This window comes from Carassius gibelio, chromosome A11 (genome assembly GCF_023724105.1).
Source record: "Carassius gibelio isolate Cgi1373 ecotype wild population from Czech Republic chromosome A11, carGib1.2-hapl.c, whole genome shotgun sequence".
NCBI classification, from domain to species: domain Eukaryota; kingdom Metazoa; phylum Chordata; class Actinopteri; order Cypriniformes; family Cyprinidae; genus Carassius; species Carassius gibelio.
In genome coordinates this window covers 10211383-10230014 of record NC_068381.1, presented here as the reverse complement: position 1 = coordinate 10230014, position 18632 = coordinate 10211383, and the positions used below count along the sequence as shown (strand labels likewise).

Here is an 18632-nt window from a genome sequence, read left to right as displayed (position 1 = left end):
TAATAGTCGATGGCGGTCGGAGTGAGATTCACGCTCTTCCGTCTATTAAAAGAAACATGTATTGCTGTTATACAATTCTTAACACCAGCTCCATAGATCTGTTTTCCCATAAGTGCATGATCTTCCGCCTCTGAGATGCTCCTGCGCTGCGATATCCTGAAAGCATTTTCCACATCACATAGGCATAGTGCTTCAGCCTGTCTCGCACTATGCATCTAAATGCAAGCACTTTCACATTAAATGACCAGCATGCCTTTGAGTTCAGCTATTTCTTCAACTTGAATATATGTAAATAAAAAAGCAACAGAACTGTATCCAGTTATCCAACTTTTCATTACTCTGCTTAAACGAACACTAACACACTACTGAATGCATATTTGGCCCATTGTAAACTGACATACAGCTAGATCCCCAAAATAATAGCTGTAATAATACATGATATAGAGATGGAATGTGGCAATTAGCAGCCATCATTGAGAACAGCGGTGAGTTGCCTCTTTCTACGAGGCTTTTGAAAAAAGGCTACATTCCAGTGAAATGGAAAGCCTGGTAAACGTGTCAGGGCAGCAACCTTGTACAGCGATTTCAGTAAATTCAGTGAAAAACGCAGAAATCCATTTGTGTCGTCTGTCCACCGTGTAAAATGTGTACGGGGTTGGTAGGGGGGGAAAAAGAAAGGCTGATGTCACAAAAGGCATTATAGGTGCTAGCAAGCAATTTAACTTAGAGCCATCCTCCCAGGTACCACGGACAAAGTGTGAGCATGTTTCTAGCGAGAGAATAAATGAGTAAAAGCACCATGTTGACCCTCAAACTCACCCGTATATCTGCAAATACAAATCTTTTCAGCGGAAATAGCATTACACTTCAGCAGGGAAGAAAACTTAAGCTAACAGGATTGATAAATATGCAAAAACTCTCTTGCTCTATAATCCACAGACAACAATGGGGTGGAAGTGTAGACCGCCACATGCTTGATTTGTTATTTTGATTATAGTTATCAAAACAAACCTGCATCTATAAACATATTTTAAGATGATTTTTAAATTTACAAATTCATGTGTTGCTCTCGTATCTACACTGACATAAATATCCATTTTACAGTACAGCAAAAGAGGGTGGGGGGTGTGAAAATATGCTCACCAACAGATAGACACAGACACACACACACACACACGTACGCACGCACAGGGTCGCGTCTCGCACGGATATGAACCGCATATATCTTGTCTGCCTGCAATAAAGCTGTGCTACCGATTCTATTGCCAATAAATGTCAACTGATTGGAAAGCTCATTCTAATATCAATTTCCATCTCCGCTTTTTAAAAGGCAATCAGCACGGCTTCATCTCTGTATATCATATGCTCCTTGAGATGGTGACACAGCAATGGCTCTCTCCAACATAATGGACTTCTATCAAGGCATCTGGCATGAATAATACAAGCAATGAAAAGCAGTTTTTTTCCTCATCTATGGCTTGCGAGGCTGGATCTGGCTGGGTGAATATCAACACACTTCCTTCTCACACTTCTGTCTGCAAAAAGAGTCTTTATTTTCTTGTGTCTAGATAGACAAGATACTGTCAAATATTAATGGTCATAAACCGATCTGAACGAGATTTGCAAAATAGCAACATGGCTGTTGCTTTGATATTTTCGCAAAGTTCCTTGGCGAGGAACGGAGGAAAAAAAAAAACCTTGACAGCAAGAAATGAGAATAATTTCACACATTAACCTTGACAGTCTCCTCTGACTAAATTCATGGCTGATTCGGTACACTGATTGAATTTAAGTGGAGGGACGTCACTCGTGTGCATGCAAATGTCTCTGACGGGCAGAAAGCAAATAATGACAAATTAACTGACGCTCACAGCGCTTCACCCCTTACCTTCCACCCGCTGCCGGCTTCCCTGTAATAGGGGAAATTGTCACAGATCCACTGGTAGATCTCGCTCAGTGTCATTTTCTTCTTTGGTGAACTGTTGATGGCGAATGTGATGAGGCTGGCGTAACTGTATGGTGGTTTGCCATCCTTGTGCTGCTGCACCTCTTCCTGGTCCAGTGTGGTGTTGGGGTCCAGCAGAGCACTCTTCTTAGCCATGCCTGGCCCGTGAGTGTTCTGGGAATCCGCTTTCTGAATGGCTGCCCGCATGGTCAGCTGTGGCAGCCAGTCCATGGAGGTCAAGCTGCTCTCCAGCTCCGACGTCATGGTGGCAGGTCGAGTGGCAGCAATGGCGGCGGTGAAGGAGGGGTGGCAATCCGGTGCGGAGAGAATGCAGGGCGCTCCCTCAGATCACTGTTTTTGTTGCCGTCACTCAAAAACAAAACCTGCGGAGAAGAGCGAGAGAGGGGATCATTATATTGCCCGACACTGTCAGGATATGAGTGATCACTCCTAAAGCGTGCCGACACTTCAATAGTTAGAACCACTCCAGCTGGAACCAATGTCATTTTAATTAGCACATTCAAATAGGCAGCGTTTCTCTTTGGAGAGAAGCCCCAGAACAGACGCCGATCTGCAGACAAAAAATAAATAAATAAAAAAAAACACTGAGCTGCACAGACCGGCCAAGCCGTCTGGCCCACCTCCTACCTCCGGCCTGCACCCTGCAGCTGACTCACACAACTGTAATCCGAGTCGCAAACTGAGTAAATGCTGCGGAATTGTTTTCACAACTGCCAGCTAAATGGGGGAACGGTTTACAAAGAATTCCAGTTCTCCTAAGGGAAGCGTAACCCTTTCTCTTTCCTGCTACCCTTCCCCCCCTCCATTCATCTCCGTTGTAAACAGGCCTCGGAATCATCGTCATGCAGCATGGTCTCTTATTCCTGTCTGCGGCTGCACCCTACACACACAAACAACCTTGTGTTTTAGGCACACTGCCCTCTCTGGCTTAAAATAGTAGCAAAAGCGTGAGGCCCGTCCCTTCACTTAGGTATACGGTGAGGTGGCATAATCCATCTGCACTTTGCATAGCACGTCTTATCGTGAAAATTAAAACACAACTGGAAGGCACCAGGGGAGGGAATATCCCACATATTCTTCAGATGAACCTCGGTTTAAAAATTATGGAGCCAGAAGAGTCTCAATAAAGATAAATGCACACACTACAGTCACATATGCACACACAGGATTCATAGATGCACACACATGATTCATAAATACACACACAGGATACACAAATGCACACAAAATTCACAGATGCACACACAAAATTTAAAAAGCACAGAAGATTCACAAATGCATACAAAATTCAGAAATGCACACAAAAATCAGAAATACACACACAATTCAGAAATGCAAACAACCTTTACAAATGCACTCAAGATTCACAAATGCACAGAACAAGATTCACAAATGCACAGGACAAGATTCAGAAATGTATTTCTGATGCACACACACATATATCTTGATTTACAAACTGCTTGCGGTCTGTGAACTTCACTGCATTTGTGTGTGAATTTTGAGACTCCCCTGACTTGGCTCAACACACAAATGCTTTTTTTTTTAAACAGGGAATGATCAGCATCCAATCAGATATCTGCCTTCTTTTAGCCAATCACAAGAATGCACCCCATGTGGGGGGATTGTTTACTTATAAGCCAATCACATGAACGTGTTCACACAGCAATTGTATTAAATTGTATGAAAATACAGATGTTTAGATTACAATTCAGGTTTATTTTTTATTATTTTTTACAAAATATAAATTAAAAAATGTCTCAATACATATAGCCCAGTGACTGCAGAAAAAAAAGTTAACCATGGATTCATAAATTTGCAATAGGCAATTATTTCATTTTATTGAAATATTTTAATGAAAGTAAAAAAAAAAAAAAAATGTTTAAACCTTTTTGAATATTTAAATATATCTAAATATTCTTTTGGATGCAATATAGAAGTCACTTTAATTATAATATTCAGTCCCTACATGAAGAGAGAGTCAGTGGTCCGCTGCGAGAGGAAAGTGGCTCTCTGGCTGCGAAAAGTGGGTCTGCGGCTGTCGTTCGCTTAGGAAAGTGAGTTGATCGCTGCGTGAGGAAAGTGAATCGTTCGCTCAACTTCGTTGCTTGAGGAATCATTCGCTGAGGAAAGTGAGTCGCTCGCTGGGTGAGGAAAGTGAGTCGTTCGCTGCGTGACTCCTGAGGAAAGTGAATCGTTCGCTGAGGAAAGTGAGTCGCTCGCTGGGTGAGGAAAGTGAGTCGTTCGCTGCATGACTCGTGAGGAAAGTGAGTCGCTCGCTGGGTGAGGAAAGTGAGTCGTTCGCTGCGTGACTCGTGAGGAAAGTGAGTCGCTCGCTGGGTGAGGAAAGTGAGTCGTTCGCTGCATGACTCGTGAGGAAAGTGAGTCGCTCGCTGGGTGAGGAAAGTGAGTCGTTCGCTGCGTGACTCGTGAGGAAAGTGAGTCGTTCGCTGCGCAAAGTGGGTCGCTGGCTGCGCAAAGTGAGTCGCCGGCTGTGTGAGGTAAGTGAGTCGTTCGCTGAGGAAAGTGAGTCGTTCGCTGCGTGAGGAAAGTGAGTTGTTCGCTGATTGGCTTATAAGTAAACAATTCCCCACGTGGGGTGCATTCTTGTGATTGGCTAAAACAAGGGAGATATCTGATTGGTTGCAGATCATTCCCTGTTTAAAAAAAGGCATTTGTGTGTCGAGCCAAGTCAAGGGAGTCTCAAAATTCACACACAAATGCAGTGAAGTTCACAGACCGCAAGCAGTTTGTAAATCAAGATATATGTGTGTGTGCATCAGAAATACATTTCTGAATCTTGTCCTGTGCATTTGTGAATCTTGAGTGCATTTGTAAATGTTGTTTGCATTTCTGAATTGTGTGTGTATTTCTGAATTTTGTGTGCATTTCTGAATTTTGTATGCATTTGTGAATCTTCTGTGCTTTTTAAATTTTGTGTGTGCATTTGTGAATTTTGTGTGCATTTGTGTATCCTGTGTGTGTATTTATGAATTATGTGTGTGCATGTATGGATCCTGTGTGTGCATATGTGAATGTAGTGTGTGCATTTATCTTTATTGAGATTCTTCTGGCTCCATAAAAAATACCTCCCCTGTTCTCTCGGGAACCTCACTGAAATTCCTCTAGAATGGCAGAAAGCATGTACGAGGCCTCTGAAATCTGATAAATTAGATGTCTGTGAGGCCAGTGCTATGACGGAGACTGTTTTTTCATTATTCTGTCATTTCCATAAAGGTGAGTCATGACCCTCTAATTTAAAAGATTTTTTCCAGCACAAGGATGAGACCCTCTGAACCAGCTGTATGAAGTGCAAACTAAAAATTTCTAATTTAGCATCCTCGCCATTCACATGCAGGAAATGAGCGCCTTTGGGCATTGCTAATTAAATTAAATCAAATCTATGTGCAGTGGACTCCTCAATTTCTCATGCATCCGATCTGATTTTCACATAGATTGCAGAAATAAACTGCATTGACAAACTGAAACCTCTGCATGTTGCAACTATCAGGCAACCACCCCAAAAGCAATGCCAGGCAGACAGCAGCAAAATAAATGTGAAAGGTAAGGCAACCATCATAAAATATAAATAACTTTTTAGATAAAACTGACTACCAAACGCATAAATGTAAATGAAAGTTTAGCTAGTGTCTGAAGGTTTTCAGAGTCACAATATCAACACTGATAACAAAAATCTACAAAAAAGGGAAGATAGCATTAATTAATATTCAATAACCATTTAAAATGAAAAAGTGAAAGCAAGAACATGTTGACAAATGGTAGTATTTTTTAAGTTACACAAATATTACATTCAAAATAAATTTTAACTCAAACACTTGACGTGGATTCAGACAAAAAAAAATTACAATTAAAAATAAATAAAAATCAGCTCGTGGATGTGTTGGATAACAACAGTGTTTTCAATAAAGAAGATTTTGCACACTTTGCTCTCATTAAATATGAGCATCTATGCATTTGAAAGAATAAAGACTACACAATAATCAGCAAAGCTGACTGTAGCAGGTAAAACTGTATAGCAGCAGAGTTGGAATCACTCAGAAAAGCGTTGAAATATTGATTATAATAAAGGAGCTGGATATCAAAATGGAAAGCATCAAGATATAAAAAGCAGCAACAAAATAACTGATGCAAAATTCAAAACTTTCATAAAGTTTTAACAAAAAAAAAAAGAAAAAAAAAAAGTATGATTTTGTTCAGGGATGTAAGGGATGTTCCCTTAGGAAAACCTTTCACTATAAATCGTGTAACAGCCCTGTGGCACTCATTTATTCTCTCTGTCGTCATTTTCCCTTTACTCGCTAAAGTTAACGGCGTTACTGTCTCTGACGTTCCAGGAGCAGAAGTGTAGCGCATTGTGTGGTTATCCGCGCTTGGCGCACTATGTTTAACATCTGAAAAAAAAAAAAATACGTAAAGAATATTGATATGGGATAATTTATTACTACTGAAATAATACATTTACCCATGTACGAATTCCTACCTGGCGATGGGGACATGCTAGGTTCAGATGTCTTCCTTAAACAGTCGAAAACATTGCATGTTTTGAGGTTGATTCTGTGGTGCTATAGCAAGTGTTTGCCTACTTTGCATGTAATAAGCTCATCACATGCGTTACATTTTGCTTCATCATCATTTAACCTTTCGAAATGAAGCCACACTTTTGTCAACAAGAAAATATCTCAAGCAAGGAGTAAATGAGTAGCGTTGTGTGTGAGGGAGCGTTGTGAGTTTGTGTGTGAGTGAGGGTTAGGGTTAGTGGTTAGGTGTCTAACCCTAGGTGTGTAACACTCTAGTGAGTGTGTGTTTGAGTGAGTGCTTGCGTTAATTGGTTGCGCTTCTGGAAGCGGCGGACAACGTAATTGAGGTGAGACATCGCTATTAAAGGATACGCTCCCAGCACTTTGCAGTTCACACACACATCGCACAAGAACCGTTTTCGGAACCAAAACGTAGGAATGTCGCACGGTTCTGGAATAAAAAAAAACAAAAAAAACAATCGGTTCTGCATAAGAAACCCTACTCCCAACCCTACTCATAATAGTTCTTAATATCAAAACAGGGGATTAAATGTTCATTTGGACTTGGGATAAATATTAATATTTGAATGCAAATTGTATTTTAAGTATTTTAAGGCTTTGACATGAAATAATACAGTACAAAATAGCAAATGATGCATTCTGAATGAGGCATTCTGTGCACTTAATATTCACACCACCAACCCACAAACCAAAAAAAGTTTCCCTGCTAAAATTCTGAATGATGAAATCTGCAGATAAAGGTTTAAGTATTAAGCATATCCTACTTGCTACAGGGCTGCTACCATGCTGACTCCATGCACATCACCCAGTATCACTGCTCTCAGGTAATTAGCACACCTCTGCAGTGCCAGGCAGTAAAATGCAGCCTGCATCTTCACTCATTAACAGTGGCACCTGTGTAGACGACTCAGTTACAGACCCGCGCTGCAGTGGAGCATAAAAAGGGCTATGGCTGGTGGCCATTACACACACATCAAGTCAGGCATGTCTAACCCTAACCCTCACCCTAACCGTGCATTTGCCTTGTGTGTGGCTAACATTATGATGAGACAATAAAGTGTTCTAAAATAGAAGCAAATTAAATGTAAGAGTTTACATACAGTATCCATTAGGGCCTTGTATCACCAGCAAAGTCACAATACGATACATATCACGATAAAGGACTGCATTGAACTTCACCTCAGCAGAATTTAGTAAAAGTAGAATTTAGCTGTTCATTAAACACTGCATACAATAGTGCCATTTCTAATTACTGGCAGAGCAGGCAGCTGACCTCTGCATTATGAATGGCCTACATAGGTACAGCTACAGTATAGGTAATGGCATGTTTCATGTTTGCATTGGGCACTCTCCACCAGGTACAATATTCTGATTGTTTTTATCTTATTTTATTAAAACTTTTTAGTGCTGCCCTGCAATTTTATCAATTAAATAGCTAAATCGCTCAAGAGCTTCATTATCTCTCAACAAGGAACTGGTAACATCGTTTCTCAGCTTCACAGCTTCACTGTTAACAGAGAAACGTGGCAAAACAGTGGTAACGCATACAAACACAGCCTTCTTTCTCTAATAAGTGAACACTTAATGAATTACACCTTTCTGAGAATTAAATATTGAAATGGAAATCACTAAATTGAAAGCTAACCAGTGTTTTCAGAAAGCAAGCACATTTATCCACAGTGTGAGTGCACATGGTTGCCAGGTTGACAAAGATAAGTAGCACACTTAACCGATATTGAGAGTGGGAAGCTCTGTTTCAGGGATTATGTCTCTTTATATCAGCTCATCCAGTTATGTTCCTCTACGGCCAGATTAAACCTTGTTGTAGAAACCTATATCATCCTCCATTCATTATTTTTTAGAAACCTCACAGGTTTTAAATCATGTTCATTTATACAAATTAAGTGCGGTCCACTGCTGCACATGTGCCACAACATCGCTAGAGGGCCAGCTGTATTTGGTAATTGTATGGTCAAATCTCTGTGACGATACATTGTCGAAATCTATGTATCGAACACAGCACTAGTATCCATTATGAAAGTGAAAAATGACATAACATACAGTGAAGTATGGTGACCCATACTCAGAAATCGTGCTCTGCATTTAACCAATCCAAAGTGCGCACACACAGCAATGAACACTCACACACACTGTGAACACACACTTGTAGCAGTGGGCAGCCATTTATGTTGCGGTGCCCGGGGAGAAGAGGGTTCGGTGCCTTGCTCAATGGTACCTAAGTCATGTTATTGACAGCCCGAGATTCGAACCCACAACCCTAGGGTTAGGAGTCAGACTCACTAACCACTTGGCCACGACTTCCCCAAATTATGTATGCAATTTCATAATAGCTTTTGTGTAGATATTTAACTATGGCCATCTTTAAGCATGACTGTCGAAATGAAATAACACTTTACAACAAGACTCCATTTATAACATAAGGTTGATAAAAGACGTAGTATTTAACCTTGTTAGTGTGTTAATTTCCACATTTAATAATATATTTTTAAATATTAAAGTTGCATCTGTTAACATTAGATGAACTATAAACTGACTTTTAAATATTATTATTCATTTACAAAAGTGTGTGTGTGTATATATACACAGATACATACATACATACATATATATATACACACACACACTTTTTTAAATGAATAATATTTAAAAGTCAGTTTATAGTTCACCTAAAATCATCATTTTATAGTTCATCATGTTATAGTTTAACAAATGCAGTGTGTGTGTGTGTGTGTGTATGTATATATATACACACACACACACTGCATTTGTTGAACTATAACATGATCATAAAAAAAATAAACATGATGTAACGCAAGTTTTATGTACAATTTTACTCGTAAGGCAATGCTGAAACAATGAGAGTGGTTTAGTTACAACTCACAGACTGTGCAAATGCTCGGAGCGTTAATATTCATCATCTAATGGATTGCACTGAGAAACGTTTGTGAATTCTCAAGGTAAAATATACAAAGGCAAACACGATTTTACTGTAATTCAAAGACGACAATTACTGGGGAGTAATCTCCTTCCAAAACTCAATATCATCCGATCACAGTGTTAAAAGAGAAATGTTAATTGCTTTGGCATGCCGTATGCTCGCTCAGACGCCTTTTCTATGAGTCAAAGTGTGAACAATAAATATTTACTTTACGGAAACAAACGCGTGCAAACTTGTGTGTGTACATGGATGTGTGGTTTGATTAGTAAGCAGACTTGAGGTGGAGAAGGCCCCATTGGGGGGATGGTAACTTGGCTTCGGCAGAGGGGAATCACTCTCTGTGAGCTCCTTCCACAGCGCCTGAAGACCTGGCACACTGCTTCACAACAACAACAGTGATGTAACCTAGTAACAAGCCTTTGGCTTTTCTACTCCTAACCGAAACTCTGGCCATGTCTTCCACATCAACAACATTATTACGGCGTGTAGAAAGGCTTGTGTTGTCTTAGAGATCATGAAAGTGAAAACAGGGAGGGGTGAGAAACACGCTCACCTGCCCCAGAGTAAAAAGCAGATTCCTCATTTTTTCCAATGCCCCAGGCACTGACCTTGAGTTATTTCTGAAAACAAGAATAACTAAAATAGCAACAGCTCATTGTTGTGCCTGAATGTCGAGTGCCGTAATTGTTCGCTGCGGCCAGCCCAAAGACTCATCTTCATTAAATGGAAAAGTAGGTAACAGCAACAGCTTTTAAATGTCAGTCTTCCCTCTCCATTAAAGGCTTAATGGTTGCTCTGAAACCACCCCCAGGATGAGAGCATTAATAACACAGTCGTTACTCGCATTTTTAGGATGTGTCAATTATCGCTCCGCTGCGCACACTGCCAGTCAAGCGCATTGTTCAGCTTATTACAGCCTGCAGCAGATCAGGGCTTGTCACAGTAAGACCGCCACTCATCCTGGTCTGTCGGATGCCAGCACTGATCTCAGACCTGCCAGAGAGGCTCCTTTAAGGCAGTGCACACAGACTGGGAGATCTGAGGTGTCGGAGGAGCCCTGTTCCAGTAATGAGGTCTGGCAGATACACATTGGCCAGGGTGCCATGTCCTCAGAGCGCCAGTCTCATTGCTTTACATGAGGGCAGATACCCATCTCCCCAGCTCAGCCGTCTACAGGGGACGCATGCATGTACTCCATAATTAATCTGCCAGTCATAGCAAAGTGCCACTCTGGCTGGAGAGAAATGGAGAGCTGTGCACATCCAAGCAGCTGATAATCATAAATGTAGCACTGTGTTAATGGTAGGTTAATGTAAAAGCCGCAGGATTTTAAAAAGCCCCCAGGGCCAGGAATACAGCTAAGACAAATGGACACTGAACTGCCTAAGCATTTCAGCCTGATGCACTTATACACAGAGAATGCGCAGCCAAAAAAAAGGACAAATCAAATCACAGTCTGTAATTTGTAATTTGTTGTCACAAAACAACTATATATATATATATATATATATATATATATATATATATATATATATATATATATATATATATATATATAGGACAATGCATCATCATCTGGCTTCTCTTGCAAACGCTTTGACGAACGTGCACCTTTTGATGCACAAGTACCTAATACATTACTTTCCAACAGTGATGGACTAATGTAAGGAAACACATTCGTTTTCACAGCAAAATGAAAACACAGAGACTCACACTTGCCAGTCGTCATGATATGAATCTTCTGTGTTTGCAAAGTCCAAGTCATTGTTACCCTAAACATAACCTACGAAAATGATCCATTAATGCCATCCTGTAATTAAAGAATGAATGTCATAATATACGTGGCTTGGTACTCCACAAAGCTACTCCCATGAAAACCAGTCGATTTACTATGAATTGTTATTAGATATTAGGGCTGTGCGATATGGGGAAAATATCTAATTGCAATTTTATTTTTTACAGATATTGCGATTGCGTTTTTATTTGTGATTTTTAATTTGCAAAGTCAAGCTTCAGCTCAATATTGTCAATAAAAACAAACAAACAAAAAACACTGAAATTCTTAGTTTCCATGAAACTATTAAAAAATTCCTTTTTGTTTTTGGCATCATTCCAATAGGAATTACTGTTCCTATTGGCTTGCTATTACTTCCTATTACTGTTGTTCTATCCAATATAATTCCCATTATAACCCTGAAATCCTTTACATTTTCAATTATGTACATTTTTCAATTGTGTATATATATATAATTTTTCTTTCAGCAGACAGGATTATAATGGTATAACTAATTTTATAGAATTAATTTATAAAAACTGTTTTTCTTTAGTCAATTATTAAAGTATTACATGTTACACTGTACTTGGGATTTTAAGAACAACTGGTAAATGTGCTGGATGTTTCATTTCATTCAAGTGAAATTAGCAAACAGTTAGACTGAATTTGAATTAGTTTTAAACGCGAAGCCATGTGCGAGTCGATGCAGGTTGCGCACGTGCGTCAAGTCTCATCCATACTGCTAGATATCTCGTGGAGATTTGCGGTGCAGGGCCGCGTGAGAATATAACCGAGCGTTATAACAGAGCAGAAGAAACTTCTTTCAAAAACATTAAAAACAGTAATGTTTCCAAACTTTTGGTCTGTACTATATGTGTGTCCCATCACTAAAGCTGTTAAGTACTTGTACTTTGTTTGATTGTTATTATACTTTTTCAACTTTTGCCATGTTGTGATTCACCTTTTAGCTGTTTCGTTCGGCTCATGGCTTGTAACTCTTATTAAAATCCCTGTGAGAAAAATCCTTCCATAACCAAAGTTGCTGAAAAAGTGGTCAGACACCCTATATATATGTTATTATGGATTTTTATTTATATTATATGGTTTTTTAAATTTGGTTGTATCAGGAAGATACACTGTATAACTGTTTACCTATTTCTGCCTATTTAACAAATATGAATAGAAAAAAAATCTACATACTGGGGAAATTAAAGTAAAATCGACAAAACCACATCATGACTAAAAACATTAGTCCATCAGCGTGCCAAGTAATGATTATTTCTGGGCAACCTTCACTCTCAAAATATAACTATTTCGAACTGACCTCAGATTGCTGGATGTAGAATGTAAAAAACAAAAAGGCATGACAAACAATTTGATCCTTTGTGACAATCACATATCAGTCTCCAGCTGCAGACATTGCACTAGTGCCTACTGAGAGAGCAGGAAAAAAATCCTTACAGGCTAATCAGCTGCAGGATGTCACATGGGGTTAAAAGCAAAGACAACAGGCTTTGTAACCTCTGATGCAGATACACTCAAATAATTGCTGAAAAGGGAGGAAGGAATTTGAATTTATGCAAGAGTAATTATGCCATTTGGGGATATTAGAGAGATTTTCTCAGCAGTCTGCCACCACTCGCAGTGCTTTTCAGAGCCAGGCAGCAAGAGCTGCACACGCTGACAAACACAAGGCCTTCGGCTCATTGTGCAATCTGCGAGCCCTTACAAAATGACGCTCAGCATTCCAGTAATTCAATAAGCCCTTCCAGTGAATTGCAACCCTGATCAGGAGGGGGCTTGTCTCTGTGTCCCTGGCAGCAAGGCTGGGAGGTGCCCTTTGTGTATGAAGCAGTGCTGCTGCCCTGACACCAACCATGCGAACCCAATTACACTGCTCTGTGAGACCGCGGTCCCCATATTAACACACATTCTCCCCTGAGTGTGTCGACCAGTGCCAGCCTGGCAGCCATTCGCCAGAGCCCACTGTTGAATCTCAAATAAAGCACTTAAGGCTCTGGCAAAATAATCATTTGTCCCTGGCATTCTTGAAAGCTCCCCTTCTCATCAGAATTCCCTGTTCCTTTCCTTGGCAATTAAATGCTAAGATCTTCGACTCTCTGCAGCAAACAGCACAATGGGACATCGGAGAAGAAGCAGACACAAGCCAATGCTGACTAGCGTTATAAAAAAATAAAAAAAATGAAATGAGAGACAAAATCACATTTGCATGTACCATTCTATTGCATTGGACATGTATCATAACTTTCTTTCAGATGGTGAATCTCTTTGATAAAGAATCTAAATTTTTGGAGTTTGTCTGAACCAAATTAGCATTAATTGCTCTACTATACTGTAGGTAACCTAAAAATAATCTCTACTATTGCAAAAAAAAAAAAAAAAAAAAAATGCACTTCTAATATATATTCCTTTGGAATATTCTGACATTTTATCGTAATCCATCTGCATAAATCTGGCACATTTTAACTATTTAGCCACAAAGAGCAAATAAACAAGCTGAAAAGGACTGAATGGCCTTAGCCATTTCGAGTTCATCTCACGTAGGCCGAAAATCGTCAACACTTGGGATGACATTAACACTTGGGTTATAATTAAACCCGTTTTGCTTTTCAATCAATATCCAATCTCTCAGAAGTAATTAACAACATATTAAAGAGTCTATTGCCTGGCAGAGCTGGCTGCTGCTGCATCATTAACTGTTAAAATGTGACTCGTTGACACATACAGTCATTTCGCAGCTTTTTACTGCAACAACCCCCTTCTCTTGGCTGTCATTCCTGCACCCTCCTCAAAAAGAAAGATATTACCTTCCGGCTGTCGCGGATTCACATTAGGACTAGCACACAATGGCAGACACCAAAAAAGAAGTGGCAGAATGAGAGAGAGAAGAGAGATGCATAATCTGCAGCAACCACAATGAACAGTAATTATGAATCTTCACCCTGATGCATCATTAAATCAGATGTTTAAAAATTAAAACAGAGCAATAATGCAGATATCAACCCGAACACATGCATAGACAAAAATGCTTTCCAAATTTGAGGTTGCGAGTGAGGTGCATGATGTGTCACAGGGGGCTAATCCCTTAGGAAATGAAGAACTGAGACAACATGACTAACAGGGGGAATACCAGCGAGGCATGATGAAAATATGGACTAAAGCTGGTGATTTCAAACCCATGCGCTTTAGTATTACAGATGCAACCTTCTCAAGCTTTGACGACGTCAACTCTCAGCAAATATGCAAGGGTCAGATTATAAGCTAAAAATGTGAGCGTTCAGTGTTCAGAATCATATTGTTGGCCATGCGGAATAGCACCATTTCTATGTTCATAAAAATACACACTCACATAAAACGGAGCCAAATAATGTGTTTGAAGTGTAATGCATTACTCATAAAAAACTATTTTAAGTAACTGCATATAGGGAAAACCCGTAAGAGTCATACTGAGAGACCAATTCAAGAGCAACTGTTCAAAAGCAGCCACCCACTATAAAGATTTACCCTTTTCCCAGAATGATAATGCATCTCAATCTACGGTTGCATAACGCGATGGTATTCTAGAGATTAGAGGATTAAGTCACAGGTCAGTAGTTTGATCTTTTGTTGATGTTCCAGTTTACTCATTGCTTTTCAAAAACAATGCAGAAAAGGAGCTGTGTTATATGAGGCAAGGGGCACATGTTGCCAATATACTACTATAAGAAATTTGTATATAATAAATGAATGGAATATAACAGTAGCAGTTGATAGGAAAGGAATCAACTAGACAGATCGTCAGAGGAATTTGACCAGGGATTCCTGGTCATGCAGCTTTATAGTTACACCCAGTCATAAATTCCTCTGAATGATGCCATATATAGAGAGTCCGGACAGAGTCATCCTTGTACTAACATCTGAAGGCTGGGTTTAGTTCTGATGGCTGTACAGTCACTGCTTGCAACAAACAGTAACACGTTTTCATGCAGTTAAACAAACACTTTACAAAACCAGCTCTGATGTTCCCAATGACTAAGAAACCCACCCAACCATTTACTTTATGGGTGAGAATATATAGCTTTCTCATTATTCATCAAGGGCAAGTTGTTTACATACAGTTAATAAAAAGACTTTCAATGTAATAAAATGGGGAGGTGTTTATGTTTCCCCATTACAAAGAAAAAGTATCAAAGCATCAGTCTCAATATCTAAAAACACAGGATTTGTAGAACATATAAACAAACACACACACACACACACACACACACACACATACATATAAATATAAATACATACTAAAGGTCGACTAATATGGTTTTTCACTGGCCCATGCCGGTATTTAGAAGTCAGGGCAGCCGATGGCTGATAAATGATGCATATTTTTTGGCCAATTTTTTTTTTTTTTTCAAACTAAGTGTGAGTTTGAGCAAATTATTATTGCGGGGTACAAGACAGTAATAGTAGTATAAGCCCAATTTAGAGTAATAATACATGGCTCAAAACTTAAGCACCTTCTCAAAACTTCTGAAAGCATGCATCTCAAAACTTCAGAAAAGTTCAGAAACATGCTTTTTGTTTATGTTTACTGACAGACACTAGTGTTTCCCACAGACTGCAAATTAATTTTCTGCCAGCAGGAGGCGCTGCAGATATATAGCGGTTTCCCCGGTAACGGCTGTAATCAAAAAAGGCACTGCTCACAAACTACTTTATCAGGCATTACAAGAAAGACAAAATTTAAATGACATCGAAGCTTTTCTGACAGTGGGTTCTTTTCAAAGATACATTCATATAAAAACATCCGCGCTGCATTTTAATTTTGAAATGTGAACCGCTAATTTTATTCAAAAAATATAAGCCTTTTGGAAAATCTATTTGTGGCGTTCAGTTTTGATATAGTGATGATCTGTCACAAATAGCTCAATGTATAGGAAACACTGGAAACTGCTATAAGTCAAATGGCCATAGTGATAAAAACAGATAAATAAAAGATTTCACAAACATTACACAGCCTGCTGCTCATAACTGCTTAAGAGTGCGCTGGTCATGAGTGGTGACATTGTGGAGGATATTGTCGGACCTACACACATTTCATGAGGAAAGCTAACGTGCACTTTATAATCAGCTCAGAAGTTTCGTCTGAATTGAACGTGTTTCTACTTTCACATGAAAATGACTTGTTGCGCTTACAGTGTGAAAAGGATAACTTTCCAGCATCAATTCTAGTAAGTCAAAACTTAATTACACTTTCAAAACAGGCTGTGTTGCCCTGCAATTTGCTGAAGCTGTTAGTGAACAAGCCGCTGCTCAAGTGTGAGCTGCTCAGTCTCTCATGTAGTGTTGTCAAAAGACCTGGTACTTCGGTACCAAGTCGGTACAATTTTTTTTAAAATGTGACCGTACCAGGTTTCTTTAAGTACCATTAGTACCGAGGTCCCGTTCAAACCCAGGTCAGTGCTATGATTTCCGCGAAGCAGAAAACGAGGACGGAATCTCAAAATCCAGTCATGAAAATGAAATTTACATTTTAATATGGACAGTCATGGAATTTGTCAAAGTTAGCATAAATTAATCAAATCAAATCTCCACATGGACCAGTATCTGTAAATGTTATACCGCAAAAGTTGTTTGAAAAATGAATCCTTGTTCTGCGCGTCTCTGAGTGAATTAATGAATGGCAGAGACATGTGGGTTTGTTTACTACATAGACTGAAGCGCATGACGCTTGCATTAATTACAGCATCTGAGCTTCAGAGTTCTCTCTCCATCAAGCGATCTTAAATTTTCAGTTCATCTCAATGGATGCACAGCGCACCTGTATTTGATGCTCTGTAAACTCTTTGTGAAGGCGCACGACTCACCGTCGCTTTTTTTTTATATGATAGCACTGTTTCTCACACATATAAAGAGAGAGAGAGAGAGAGAGAGAGTCTTACCACGCTGAATCGACATGCTATATGTAAACTATTCTTTGTTGTCTTCTCCTGTCAAAATAATGGAGTTCATTTAGAATTATTCATATTCATTTTCGAACAAGCAGAAGACATACCGGTTTCTCCGGTAGTGGGCGGAGCTAATGCACAAATGGCCATTTCATTGGCTGGCGCTGAATAGTACCGTCCCTGTTTTGATTTCAGAAAATCAGTTTGACCGAACGCAGACAACGTGATTAATATTCATGAACCCAGCAGCTCATCAATTCATAGTGCATTGTATATACATCAGTATGATGGTAGAATTAGTAGTAGTATTATCTTTTAATAATAATTAATACGATCTACTACTATTTTTTTTTTACAGAAACCTTCAATGACCAAAAATATCTTACGCATCATCACCAGTCTTAAGTTCAGTTAAAATGACAAATATGCATTCATTAGGCCTAAAAGTTAATTTTTACATAAAGGCATTGTGCTAGAAATATTACTATCATTTAGTAAAATGTATGTGATACTGCTACTACTGTTGAAATTTTTTTAAAGAAATAAATCACAATATTTCTTCCATGTTTTAATTTTAATAGCAAATCCGCTTTATTTACCAAAAATAAAATCTGTTTAAATTTCATAAATTAAAAGACAAATTAAATTTGGTTGAAACTTGTTTACTGTTTTTCATAATTATATAACTTTAAAAACTTTAAACACAATTGTAAATAAGTATAAAGAATGGCATTGGTTTTATTTGTAGTGCTAAAAAGCTATTATTTTTTTTAATTAGCATATTTTTGTGTTTTGCTTTGGTACTGAAATTGGTACCGAGAACCGTGGATTTCCACTGGTATCGGTACCGAATACTGAAATTTTGGTACCGTGACAACACTACTCTTAAGTAGCCTCAGAGAGAGCTCCGCAACAATGCCTAGCTGCCCACCGTGCGCCTACCTATAAATCTGCCTAATCTGCAGCACAATCGCCAAAGCAGATTAATAAAAAAAAAAGCCAAAAATCTGCTGATTAATCGGTCAGTCGTTCAATAAGTCAACCTTTAATTACGGGTGTCCCTGACTAAGGATTTTCAAAGTCGACTCAGAATTTTTTGAATCTTGCCGATATTTGACTGATAGTCGAATCCTTTGTTGGGGGCGGGGCAAAATACATTAACAAGAGAAAAGTCAGACATTTGTCTAACAATTACTGATGTTAACACACAGGGAAAATGTGTAATGAACACCTTGCAGATATAAACGGAGTAAATGTTTTATGTTTTGATGAACATAGCTAACACTTAACATCGGTGAACCATAATTATTATTATTTTTTTAACAATAGTGCTCTCATTACAACGTTAGCAGTTAAATGTTCTGCATTTGAAGATGCCCAGTAGAGTGAGAATTTGATAGCAAATTTTTAATCAATGGGATTCAACTCATAATTT

The 18632-nt window shown here is 39.0% G+C and overlaps 1 protein-coding gene across 1 annotated transcript in view; it reads right to left on the bottom strand.

Moving 5' to 3' along the window:
- The window catches only part of LOC128022284 (forkhead box protein J3), a 91985-nt gene that overhangs the window by 46674 nt on the left and 26679 nt on the right, over positions 1-18632 (bottom strand). Inside the window, exon 2 of the mRNA XM_052609659.1 lies at positions 1889-2328. Within this exon, the coding sequence (XP_052465619.1) occupies positions 1889-2209 (321 nt within the window). The 5' untranslated portion in view covers positions 2210-2328. The remainder of the gene's footprint in view (positions 1-1888; positions 2329-18632) is intronic.